This window comes from Thermobia domestica, chromosome 3 (assembly GCF_964235325.1).
Source record: "Thermobia domestica chromosome 3, izTheDome1.hap1.1, whole genome shotgun sequence".
Classification (NCBI taxonomy): Eukaryota; Metazoa; Arthropoda; class Insecta; order Zygentoma; family Lepismatidae; genus Thermobia; species Thermobia domestica.
The window spans coordinates 186,305,546-186,320,242 of NC_137456.1; the positions used below are offsets into that span (position 1 = coordinate 186,305,546).

The window sequence follows — 14,697 nt, forward strand, 5'->3', positions numbered from 1 at the left end:
GTTTTTTTTAAGGTATGAGCGTGGAGAAGTTTTAAGAACGTAAAATAAAAAGCATATATTTTTTTTTTTTTTAATTATCTGTTTCCTCTTGTAAGCCAATTAGGTATTCCGTTTGACTTATTTTGGATGGTTGGTTATATGGTTAAAGTTTAATGTCAGTTTCTAGCATCGACGATATATGAGATGTAGACCTACAGCTTTATCTGGAATCCGAAACACCGTAATACAGTAAAATCTTCAAAGCTGTCAGGCCAGAATTTAAGCCTGAGAAGGCAGCAAAACGCGCACCGAAGCTACTACACAGTCGGAAGGCTTGACTGAGATTGTATAATATCTCACGGTTATATTCCGAGAACAAGTAACCCTTCTATATAAAAGCACTTATTATGTATCCTTTCGTGTATAACATAAAATAAATAAGAAACCAACAAAATAATATAAAATAATGTGTTTTTGACATTGTTTATTTTGAACTTATCACATAATTAATGTTAGAGTTTAGTAAAGGGCATTTTATAAAACTTTATATGTAAAAAATTATATTAGTTTACACAATGAATGTGGGTTCTATCGTATGTTTTAAGCTACTCGAACGAATAAGAGAAACTCTTTTTCAAAGTATCTGCTAATAAACTTTTTCTCCTATAAAAAAAATATTCCCAAAGTATTTGCAAAAAAAAAAAAAAAAAAAAGTTTTCTCCTGTATGCGTTTTCTGATGTTAGATTACGCTAATAATAATAATAATAATAAAAAGGAATCTTCCCAAAGTATTTGCAAAGAAACTTTTCTCTTCTGTATGCATTTTCTCATATGTTTTAGATTATTCAAATAGTTGAATTTATAATTTTGGAGGTCGCTGAGATGAATAGTGGCAGTTTTAATCCAATTCAACTTCAAAGTCATACTCCAATCCCCAGTGAGGGGGCGATATTTTAAGAGTAATTGAAAACGACAGATATTAGTGCTGAGTTCATAGTTTTCTAGATTGCTGAGTTTAACGGTATCAGTTTTCATTATGTTCAAGTTCATCCTCACCCCTTCGGGTGGGAGTAAGAGAGGATGAGTTTTTAAAAATAACCAGATAAGCTAGGTAATTAGTAACTACTGTAATTAAAGCGAATTAAATACATTAACATATTTTCTCGTGCTTGCGCAGGACTCTGCGGATTGCTAGTTTATTGTGAATCTTTAAAAAAATCCAAAATTTTGCCGCCCCTTAAATTTTGCCGCCCTGTGCTCGAGCACGTAATAGCACTTACCTAAATAAGGGCCTGAGTATATCTCATTCGTTAAAAAACAATATTCTTTTCCATTATTATTTTTACAGAACATGATTTTATTCAATTACAGTTTCCACTCATAAGTTTCATAATGCATTTTCAGGCCAAAGAATGTTAAAACAAAAGTAACTTCATTGTGAAAATAGAATTGTAAAGTTTAAAAGTAGAATGTAAAACCACTATTTAAAAACCAACTTCTTTCCATACTTGTTCAAACACTGTGATTTATCATGTTTTTCGTTCGTTAGCAACAGACTACCTTTCATGCGATGTATGGTCTTGATGGTCTCAACATTTAAACAAATGGAGAAAGACCCATTTGCCAACCAATTTGCTAATCTCTGAGGTAGAGGATTCTTTTGGCATGTATTTCTGGTGTAAATTCAGTCGTCATGAAATGTTTTCTCACATGGTGAATCTTTAGAACTACCTATACCATAATATCTCTCTTCTTATTTCACAATTTCACTCCAGGAAAAAAAAAATATAGTCTTCAGAGTGGATACGAACCTTCGAACTACGGTTTATCACTTTCTTAATTTCCAGCCATTCATATATATATATGTGTGTGTGTGTATGTATGTACGTATGTATATATGTATGTGTGTGTGTATGAAAGATAGAGAGAGAGAGACAGAATATCATCATCCTGCTGATAGTCAAGTAGATAGGCTGTTAGTCAAAATCAGGTTCGATTCTTCTTTATTTCCTATATATATATATATATATATATATATATATATATTTATTTATTTATTTATATATATATATAGAGAGAGAGAGAGAGAGAGATAGATAGATAGATAGAGATATGCAAATCCATGCTTAAATAGAACTGTTCAGATTCTGCAGACAATGTATATCATTGCTTTATAAGAGAAAGAGAACGCTTAAGAAATCATGGAAGAAAGTTAAAATGTTGTTCCGATGATCTGTGAGCAGAGGGTTGGAAATTATTAACACCACCAAATTCATACAGGAGAATACATTGCATTAAAAAATGCAATATAAAAATATTTTTACAAGAGTTAAATGACATGTAAATCCCTTGGGACGTACATTAAACTTTCAGTATGAGAAGCAAATAAAAACAAAATTAAAAAAAAATAAATAAATAAATAAAAATAAATTTACTGAACTGTTTTCAAGACACCTCGGGGTACCGTCGGTTTATTATATTGAGAAAAACTCACCAAGATCGACTGACGGCCTTTCAAACAAGTAGCAACATATGGTAGGCATGTAGGTCTCATGGGATCTATGTGGCCTTTACAGAAATTTTGAAATAGGCCACGAGGCAGTTCTCTTGCTAAATAGAAAACACGTTACTCGTAGAGATGTACGCAGGGAGTAGATCCTCCTGGTTAAATCCCCCGAAATCCTGACTTTTCTGAAGGATCTAGATTCATCTTTTGGACTTAGTCCTTTTTATAGGCCGTCTATGTTTCCATGGCCAGGTCTGTACCAAACGGTAATCGAACTCACGACCTTACGACAGGAAATCCCGCGCTTCACCTCTGAACTAACATGAACACCCTAGCCGAGTTTCCTCTACAGAAAAATTCCTGAATTTGCAAGATGATATTCATATCCGCTGCAAATGTTGTTTTTAAATTTTTTCTCCTTTGTCTTCTTCATTCTACTATGGATGCGAGAAATACGTTCGCTCTCTTTCCTTTCATTGGAAATGTCTTACGTATTGAAACGTAGGTGATAGACCCAGAATGTGCTTACTTGTTTACATAGTTTCGAAATACTTTATCATTAAGTATTTTAATTAATGTTCCTTCTTTCTACACTTAATAACGTTTCAACATGTTTTATTACACCTAAAAGAAGAAACACACATCTGCACATTTTTTCCCGATAGCGAAGATTCGTTTGGGGGATCGAACCTGACATCTTTAGTTAACTGTTTCCGAAAGTACCGAAGTTGAACCGAAAAATTTTAGCTCGAAACACCCATAATCAATTCGGCTATCCTTTTTGACATAGAGTGTACATACGAAATATGGATCACGTACCTGTGAAATGACAACCACTTTATGTTATCCATCAGAACTATCCCTGAAGTCATTAAAAGTTCCGCGAAATCCAGAGGATCTATACCTTCCTCTTCGTGCTTTTTGAACTGAATTCCCGAATTCTGAAGGAGGTCAATGCTATCTTGTGCATACATATCTTCCCTGCAAAAAAATAATAATAATTAAGACTTGTTCTATTTTCTGTTTTAACATTTCCACACACACACACACACACACACACACACAAAATCGTACTTGATAATAGTTTCTTAAGACAGAGCTGTATTTACTAAAGGGAGCACTGAAACCAAGATCCAATTATTATGAAACCTCAACATTCTAATTAAAGGAAAGTAGGTGTAATAATTATTAATAGAATTTGGGATACTAAAAGCTAAGTACGGATTAAAATCAAATAAACAAAGGAAGTCGGCGCATGAATCAAGCCATTAATTATTTTAAAATCAAACTTGAATTTACTTTCTTCTAGATTCTAGCGAGCTAACTTTAAATTCATTTAATAACATTTTATAAGAAATATGTTTCTTTAAGGAGGATTTACAAAACTTTTTAAGATAGAAGTATCTCAAAAAGTTACACTGTATATTATCAATAAAATGGACTTACTTACACTGACTGAACATGGAGCTACCAAATAACATATACATATTCTAACTTGCTTTTAACTAAAGAATTGAACAATGTTGTTATTGCATCGGAATAAGAGAGATCTTTTGTATTTCTAATAATAAATCCCAAATTCTTGTATATGTCGGATATTATTTGCTCAATATGAGATTTAAACGTTAACTTCTGGTCAAGTATCACTCCTAGGTCTTTGACACTATTACATCTGGAAAACCTTACCCCACTTATTGTATAATTATATGAAACTGCATGAATTAACCTTGAAAAGGCAGTAACCGAGCATTTACCAAGGAAGATTATTTCTTACACTCCATAAATAACAGCTATTTATAGAAATAATGTAAGTAAAAGGCTAATAGTCACCGCAAGAAACAAACCACATCACTAGGAAGTACTTTCGAAGAACATCGTCTTCATCGTCAACCTATGCACACTTCGAAAAGGATTTAAACCATAGGGAAGAAATTATGGATAGGTAAAATGCTTAACAAGAATTTTAAAAATATGCGAAGTAAAAATCTTCTTGTCACTAAAAACAGACATAGTAATTCACTTGCCACTGTTCACTGTTGTTTACTGTTTTTCTTTTTTCATTACCTTCCAGACGGCGAAAATGAGTAGCAAAAACATTGCTCCAAATGACATTTATGTCACCTTTATCTGAATTGAGTGCCAGTTTCTCCTTATGAACGTAATAAGCTTCTTTAATTTTCTGTTCAGTTGCTGTTTTCGCTTTTTCGATCAAACCTGAATTAGCAATGTTGTGGTTATTTTCTTTGAGATGTGGTGTCAATCTAGATAACTGTATCGTAAGCTACGAGATTTGAACGTGCGAATGTGCTCAGCAATTTTCGTACAAATGTCAATGTGGCCAAATACATGTCAAATAAAAAGGAATATTTGTACCAGAAACGTAGCTGTAAAGTATAGAAACATGAATGCTTAGACAACAAAAAAATTTCTACCAGTTCAATAAGATAAAAAAAAAAGTTTAAGTACATTATCTGACAGGTTAAAATTTGATGGCTTTTTAATTAAAATAGTATAATCTAATTTATCAGTGGCCTTACTAAAATTCGTATAAACAACACTGACAGAGTATTTGGCGGTAATAAGTTCCTAACTATAGATCTAAAGGGAATAAAACCATGCTGATAACAATGTAAGAATGATCTGACACGTAAAAAGATACGTTTACACAGAATTTATTCAAAAATTTTTGCAGGAGTTCAAATAATTGATATGGGATGATCACTTGAAATTACACCTGGATTACCAGATTTAGGTACTGGATTCACCTTACTCACTTTCCATAATACAAGAAAAATACCAGTAGAGAGAATAAGATTAAATATGTAACAAAAGGGGTAAACGTTTAAAAATGTAAGGAGGAATGCTATCTTGTCCGCTAGGTCTTTTAGGTTTCAATTTACAAACAAAATCGAAATGATCACTTGCAGTAATAGATTTTATATATTAACTATAAGGAACAATAGGGTTATTACCTAGTAAAATACTACTATCAGTTGAATTCTTAATGTGTAAGAGCTCAGCAAAAGCTTTAGCAATGTCAGCAGGTGACCAATGCTGAGTATCAGAACCCATACTTTTTTTTCTTTTTATTCTTAAAAAAAATCCAAAACGTATTGGACTTAACTTTGACGGAGGTTTTAATATATTAAATATACATTTTATAAGCTATTAAGTTTTTAGCCACCTTACCAATTCCCTTAAATTTCTGAGAGTAAAAAAAAAAAAAAAAAAAAAAAAAAAAAAAAAAAAAAAAAAAAAAAAAAGCATACTATTTCCTAGTTCTATAATACTCTTTTTGTTCTAAGACTTTTGTTACATCCAATGCAAAATAACAAGGATAAGATCTTTTGCTCTTATTAGTATTATAAGGAACATGATTCCTAATTGAATTATCTAAAACATCATAATTTAAAGCACTATTTGGTTCTTTATGTACACTCATGTCCAAAATTATTGTCGCATGTCTATAAGTATGTTGTAGGAATATAATTTGCTAACGAATTCGCCCGGTATTTCTTATAATGTTGGTATGTGTATAATTGCCAAAGACATGTGTGTGGCAAATTTCATGTCAAAAAAAGCAGTAAATAAGAACAATAAAACGAAAATAAAACTTTTTTGTCCATTTAGCAACATTTTGTTTTACTCATTTTAATTTTCGTATTTATAATTCTTTTGCTATGGAATTTACCACAAATATACATTTCCCGATTATACACATAGTGTCAATATTAAAAGTACCCTGCAAAATCATTAACATATTATATTGTTACAAGAAGACAGTTATAGATATGCGACAATCATTTTGGACATGAATGTACATAAATATGTTTTCAGAAAACTATATTCCGAGACGAAACTTCTAGCATTTCTACATGTACTGAACTTCGCTACTAATTCAAAATATAAGAATGGATGATGTATATCAGGAATGACTAATGGAGAATCACATTCACATACCGCATTAACAAACTGAAAGTTAATTAATATTAATCTAAGGTACGTTCACTGTCATTTCTTATTATTTTAAGTGATTAAATTAAAAATTACATGAAATTATTAAGTGCTAGTGCGAGAGGTCCAGCATTCATCAAATCCCTGTCCATCCCTGTTATAGTTGGAATATTAACATCACTCATTAACAAAATACTACAATTACTGACACTTGCTATTTCTTCTGTAAGACCGAAAAATTGTAAATAAATACTACTGCTTGTATTTGGCGTGGAGTAAGTATTTGCAACAATAACACTTAAATTTTCAATTTGAACCTTTATACCTACTAATTCAATATTGTCAATCTTCAATTTGTAATTATATAGTTTTAATTCACTTCACTACACTTAGAAAACCGATATTCTGAAATACTGGAATTGGAATCATGGACATAACGAACGATTGATAATAAAGTTGATTACATGACACCCCCCCCCCCCCAAAAAAAAAACTACATTCAAGTTGGAAATGCTGAAAGCATCAGTTTCAATGTAATTTCATTGTACTTTGCTGCACGATGCCAAAAATTCATTAAATACATACAATAGGAATTTTACAAGTTTAACTTTGTAAATTTGTATTTATTAACGTAAATGTTTACTATAGCTCTTTTTTTAATTACTAATGAAAATACTGATATCTGAGTTTGGAGTTCCATATATGGAAACAATTATATTTAATAACAGTCCAACTACCTTTAAAATGAACCATTTAAAGTGACCTTTTCTTCTAAATTAATTGATAGAAAAGATAAAACTTTACACCAAGCAAATATAGAAGTGAGATAAAGTTTGATGTACTCGACATCACAACCAGATTAACAGTGTTGCCATCGCAACATAAGGTTATGTTTTCTTCAAATTGCACTACGTCAGATTATTATATATTTCAAATCCACATGTAAAACGAAATATTAAAATATTACGTTTTATTCAGTTGCCAACTAATAGTATTACTGTATCAGAAATATCCAAATTTCGGAAGACTACAAAAATAATAAAACAACTACAGGCGTGTTCAAATTATTAGACTCACGCTTGAAAAATGCAAAGCTGATGTTGCAATCGTAATTTCGGAGTTCTAGAACATGTAATTTAATGATTAAACCACCAACATAGGAAGGATCCTTCATTTGTTTACTGTACAGTTGAAGTGGTGATATCACCGTTGAACAACAGATGGCATTAGTGGAGGGGAGTGAGTTCTGAAAGTGGTATTTCAGTTGTAGATAACTATTGTGGTTTATATCAACAAGTTACAATCTGAAGTATTGTGGTTGCAATCCTAAGCAGTTACGACGTCCAAAGCGTTCAACAGTTCGAATGGGCCAGTTTAAAGTGACCGTGACGTGTTTTGTGTATTAATCTTTTATTCTATGAAGTCCTGTAATCGCGGCATAATGTGAAAAGCCAGAAATCTTTCTCCGCGTAAAGTGGAAATTGTCGAAACACTTCTGGCGGAAGAAAGATGTACACAACGACAAATTGCTAGTAGAGTTGGGATAGGCTAAAAATTTGTGAGTAGAATCTCTGTTCCAATGAGCAAGAAGCAAATGTAATAGCGAAATAGGGTTGGGAAGTGTGGGCGGAAACCACAGCAATCGCTAAGAGGTATCAGAAAACTAAAAAGATTGACTCTGGGAAATAGAAACGCAACTTATAGAGACTTAAGCATAAAAATTTCTGAGTGTGGTGTAGACATATCGCCTGAAAATGTTCGAAGGATTCTTTGTGCTGAGGGAATAAAAGCACTCAGACCAAGAAAGAAAGCAAAAATTACTCCAATCATGGCAAAGAAGCGCCTCGAAAGGGCACGAAGCCTAGAACATTGGACTGCTGATGACTGGAGAATAATGTGTTTCGGTGATGTATCATGTGTCTTCGTGTCTCATGAATGTTCACAATATGTGTGACGTCGACCTGGGGAGGAATTCAAGTTGGAATCCCTAATAATAATAATAATAATAATAATAAAAAGAAAAGAAAAGTGAAGCATCCTACTTCAGTCATGGTCTGGGGTGTGATGTCTATCTTCGGGCCTAGAAAACTGTATATAAAAGAGGGAACAATGAAGCACGACTGCAGTCTGGTTTGATGACGCACACTTCATCTTTATGCATGATGGGGCCATACCAAAGGGGCAAAACTGCGAATAAATTCTAAGAGAACAACAATATAAGTGTTCTTCCGAGGCCGGGCAATAGTCCTGTTATGACCCCGATTGAAAAGCCTTGGAGCTTCATGAAGGAAAAGCTAAAGAAGAAGCATATTACAACCAAACACCAATTGATCGAGGAGATCAATAATTTGTGGTATCATGATGCTGAATTGAAGGCAAAATGTGCTAAACTCGTACATAATATGCCACAAAGGATAAAAGACGTAATAAAGAATAACGGATTTCATACGAAATATTAATCTTTGTGAGAGATCATTCTCTTGTAAGTTCTCCAATTCATTTTTTATTACCGATTTAGATACAAACACTGTATATTATTTATATTTGAATGTCACGTACGCATTTGTTTTATTGATACTGAAAAGCATGTGCCAAGACCACAAGAAATTAGAACAGAGTTACAGAGCACTAATTTGGACTAAGTTCAAACGCGTCTTCTGACGCAATATTGTAAGAACAGTAAAATATTCAGAAACCGAATGTTGGGTCTAATAATTTGAACACGTCTGTAAAATCAACAGAAAAATTCATATCTAAAGTAACTTAGTGTCGGAAAATATGACCATAATGCGTCGGATTTCGAATAAATAGGATCAAAGTTACAAGAAACTGAAAATATTTTTCTACAAAGGCTTCATTTCGAAAAAGTGCTGACAAGGGACGTATGCGAACCGTGACAGCTAGATATTTATGAAAATTGGTACCCTGATTAATCGTGGATCGCTAATCATCGTGGTGATTCGACAGAATACTCCTTCTATTACGAAATCAAGAGATATCATAAGGTAAGTTTTACTGAAATATGTATCCTACGGGAACTTAAAGGGGAAGTAAATTACCTGCCTAGAATTGATATCTCACGAATCCCTGAATTTGAGAGATGAAACTCGGCATATAGATCCTTCATAAAAACAAAGAAATGTGTGTTTCGGCATTTCGAAAATTCACTCAAAGTGAAAGGTATATCTTTATATATATATATATATATATATATATATATATATATATATATATATTCTCCCCATCCAAAGAAATGTTCATAATTCAGAAAGTACCGAATGTAAAGATTTGCTTATGTTGGAGGTGCGGAATTTGACATATTTTTATCTTGAAAGTACCGAATGTAAATATTTCTTTAAGAAGGGGCTTTGAAATTAGGTAAATAAACTATTAACTACAAAGGTAACCAAGAACGTTCGGTCGCTTTTTCACTCACAACCCTCAAAAAAAGTTCCCATCAGCATCGACGATAGAGATGAAAAAAAACAACGGCTTTTTTGAATCGATGGCTTTTTGCACATAAAAAACTGGCTTTTTTGGGGAAAAAAACGAGAAATTTGGCTTTTTCATTTTCATGATTTTTCTGTTTAAATAGCTTTCTTATAGTATACTCTAAAGTTAAATAAGATTCCATGACATCAATGCCATATTTCGCTCTGGAATTCACCATCATGATGGATGGAGCACATGGTTTATGAATTAAAATAAAGTACGTAGTATTTGAGGGCAATTGTAGAGGATATTTATTTTAACTTCTGAATTATCGACATTTTTTCTTCTCCAGATCATTTCTTTTTAGTCGTCCGTGTTTCACTTCTTAGAGCTTAGTACTCAAGCTTCTAGCACATAATTAAACTTATGTTTCTTATTATATCCGTCAGAGCGAACGTTTTTCAATATATTCGAAAAAACGTACTTCCACATTTCCGTTATACTATAGCTGTGCAATGATTTAACAATAATCTTCCTGACACAAGCTTGAATACCATTTGATAGAAATAATTAGTATCGGATTTAGAAAAATATTTGGGAGGGGATTTTCTGAATAATGTTTGGTTTTTCTAAAAATTCCTAACTTATTTAAGAGGAGCTTAAGTTTATGAGTACAGGAATAACAAATATATCGTTTCGTTTGTATATTTAGCTATAATGTTCCAGATACAACCTTCAAGACCATTTTAAACTGATAATCAGTGGCGGATTTAGAAAAGTATTTTGGGAGAGTCTTTTCTTATTAATGCTTAGTTTTTCTAAAAATTCCTAATTTCTTATTTGAGGACAGCTTGAAGTTTATGAGGAAAGGCAAAAGTAATATTTAGTTTGTTTTAGAAATTCCGCAATTCTGGGGTAGAGGCTTCAATCCAAAAGACATCCCCACCCTAACTCTCTTCGCAAATCCATCACTACTGGTAATTAGTAGATAGACTAGCAATAACAAAGATTTAAAAACGATTAGAAAGGAAGTCGGCCAGAACTCACAGTACACGCATTATCTTTACATTCACAGATGGAATGAAGAAACATTTTTGTCCAAATTAATTAATTAATTAATTAATTAATTTATGTATGTATGTATGTATGTATGTATGTATGTATGTATGTATGTATGTATGTATGTATGTATGTATGTATGTATGTATGTATGTATGTATGTATGTATGTATGTATGTATGTATGTATGTATGTATGTATGTATGTATGTATGTATGTATGTATGTATGTATGTATGTATGTATGTATGTATGTATGTATGTATGTATGTATGTATGTATGTATGTATGTATGTATGTATGTATGTATGTATGTATGTATGTATGTATGTATGTATGTATGTATGTATGTATGTATGTATGTATGTATGTATGTATGTATGTATGTATGTATGTATGTATGTATGTATGTATGTATGTATGTATGTATGTATGTATGTATGTATGTATGTATGTATGTATGTATGTATGTATGTATGTATGTATGTATGTATGTATGTATGTATGTATGTATGTATGTATGTATGTATGTATGTATGTATGTATGTATGTATGTATGTATGTATGTATGTATGTATGTATGTATGTATGTATGTATGTATGTATGTATGTATGTATGTATGTATGTATGTATGTATGTATGTATGTATGTATGTATGTATGTATGTATGTATGTATGTATGTATGTATGTATGTATGTATGTATGTATGTATGTATGTATGTATGTATGTATGTATGTATGTATGTATGTATGTATGTATGTATGTATGTATGTATGTATGTATGTATGTATGTATGTATGTATGTATGTATGTATGTATGTATGTATGTATGTATGTATGTATGTATGTATGTATGTATGTATGTATGTATGTATGTATGTATGTATGTATGTATGTATGTATGTATGTATGTATGTATGTATGTATGTATGTATGTATGTATGTATGTATGTATGTATGTATGTATGTATGTATGTATGTATGTATGTATGTATGTATGTATGTATGTATGTATGTATGTATGTATGTATGTATGTATGTATGTATGTATGTATGTATGTATGTATGTATGTATGTATGTATGTATGTATGTATGTATGTATGTATGTATGTATGTATGTATGTATGTATGTATGTATGTATGTATGTATGTATGTATGTATGTATGTATGTATGTATGTATGTATGTATGTATGTATGTATGTATGTATGTATGTATGTATGTATGTATGTATGTATGTATGTATGTATGTATGTATGTATGTATGTATGTATGTATGTATGTATGTATGTATGTATGTATGTATGTATGTATGTATGTATGTATGTATGTATGTATGTATGTATGTATGTATGTATGTATGTATGTATGTATGTATGTATGTATGTATGTATGTATGTATGTATGTATGTATGTATGTATGTATGTATGTATGTATGTATGTATGTATGTATGTATGTATGTATGTATGTATGTATGTATGTATGTATGTATGTATGTATGTATGTATGTATGTATGTATGTATGTATGTATGTATGTATGTATGTATGTATGTATGTATGTATGTATGTATGTATGTATGTATGTATGTATGTATGTATGTATGTATGTATGTATGTATGTATGTATGTATGTATGTATGTATGTATGTATGTATGTATGTATGTATGTATGTATGTATGTATGTATGTATGTATGTATGTATGTATGTATGTATGTATGTATGTATGTATGTATGTATGTATGTATGTATGTATGTATGTATGTATGTATGTATGTATGTATGTATGTATGTATGTATGTATGTATGTATGTATGTATGTATGTATGTATGTATGTATGTATGTATGTATGTATGTATTTATTTATTTATTTATTTATTCATGCATGCATTCATTCTTTTTTTTCTTTCTTTCTCTCTCTCTCTCTCTCTCTCTTTCTCTATGGCCACAAAAGCTCTCCATTGACTTCTGTCCTTATCCAATTCAATCCAGTTTGTACTCTGTATTGCTATTTCTGCTAGATCCATCTTAATATTGTACTCCCATCTGGGCCTAGGTTTTCCTAATGGACGTTTCCCGATTAGATTTCCAGTTAAAACTTTGAGAGCGTTCCTACTTTCTTCCATCCTAGCTACATGACCTAACCACCTAAGCCTCCTAGACTTGACGACCCTAACAATGTTTGGTAAACCGTATAAATTATGTATTTCCTCATGAAGTTTCCGCCATTCCCCATTCCCGTTCCTCTTGGGTCCAAATATTCGTCCCAGAATTTTATTCTCAAATAATTTCAGTCTGCGTTCTTCCCTCAGCGTAAGCGACCATGTTTCACAACCATAAAGCATAACAGGCATGATTAACATTTTGTATATTTTAAGCTTTAAATTTCTTGACAGATTTCGCGACGAAAAAATATTTTGAACTGAATAATAACAAGAATTTCCTTATTTCAGTCGACATTTAATTTCTTTGTGAGTATGATTTTGGTCTGGTAATACTGATTCACGATATTTGAAAGTATCCACTGTGTCGAAAGTATTAATTGATATTTTCACGCATTCATAATTTGCCGTATTACGATCCTTGTGAACTTCCTTGTATTTAGATTTCTCTGCATTTACTCATGTCCTTGCAAGCGTTTAATAAGGCCTCTGCATTTCTTTCGATTGTTCATTCTATCAGATTTACATCATCAGCATACACCATAACCTGGTGAATACCATTCAACTCTGGGCCCTGGTTTCTATCTTTTATAGCGCACTCCGGAACAAAGCTGAATAATAACGGTGATAACGCATATCCTTGTTTCAGACCAATCTCGACGTTGAAGCATTCTTTTACTCGGACTTAATTCTGGGATTCATTTAAACACTTAATAAATCTAGCTTTTTTGGTATTCCAAATTATGTAAGAATGTTGTACAATGTTTCCCTCCTAACCGAGTTGTAAGCCTTTCTAAAATCTATAAACATTTGATGTACTGGGTAATATATTCCCATTTCTTTTCGAGTATTTGTCGAATGGTAAATATCTGGTCAATTTTGACTAAATCCACACTGACAATCTCCGATAATTTCATCTGCGTATGGGGTCAATCTTGTTAATAGAATGTTAAGAGAAATCCCTCGATAATTATTACAATCAATTTTGTAGTCTTTCTTGTGAACTGGAACAGTGATTGATTCTTCCACTCTTTTTAAATGTATTCCATAGTTTTTCCTTTTTGAAAAAAAAAAATCGTAACGATATGTTGAATTTTCTTGTTAAAAATTCAGAAACTTTCAGGACTGGGTAAAAGCGTGATGGTAGTTATATATTCTACTGCCTAGGAAACCATACGCTCAGATGAACCGTCTATTACGTATATGATCCATGAACATAAAATTCGATACTTTCCCGATTCTGAACAAGCTTAAGGAACAGTTAGTGCATTACAGAATTTGGAGCTTTACAGACTTTGCAGATCCGAAGCACCTGATATGTGGTAATCGACGTATGTGATCAATCAGTGAAAAATTTGTTCGAAGTATTTATACAATGTATATGAAAGTTTCAAGAATATACAGAACCACCCGAATCGAAGCTCCTGATGTGCAGATTTCTCTCATGTTTTTCTTTATTTTGCTTCAAAAAGAGGATGTGTGATATTTTGAAGTCAAAGTACTACATACAATTTTGGTAGTTATTTGTGTATCATTTTTTAAAAGTACTTATTGTATATAAGAGGTTAAAATATTATTACATATATTGGTTAATCCTT

At 31.7% G+C, this 14,697-nt stretch overlaps 1 protein-coding gene across 2 annotated transcripts in view; it reads right to left on the minus strand.

Moving 5' to 3' along the window:
* Pop2 (CCR4-NOT transcription complex subunit Pop2) overlaps positions 1-14,697 on the minus strand; it is a 204,108-nt gene that overhangs the window by 91,557 nt on the left and 97,854 nt on the right. For both annotated transcript variants that reach the window (XM_081752058.1, XM_081752059.1), the window contains exon 5: positions 3,306-3,467. In XM_081752058.1, coding sequence (XP_081608184.1) covers positions 3,306-3,467 — 162 coding nt within the window. The remainder of the gene's footprint in view (positions 1-3,305; positions 3,468-14,697) is intronic.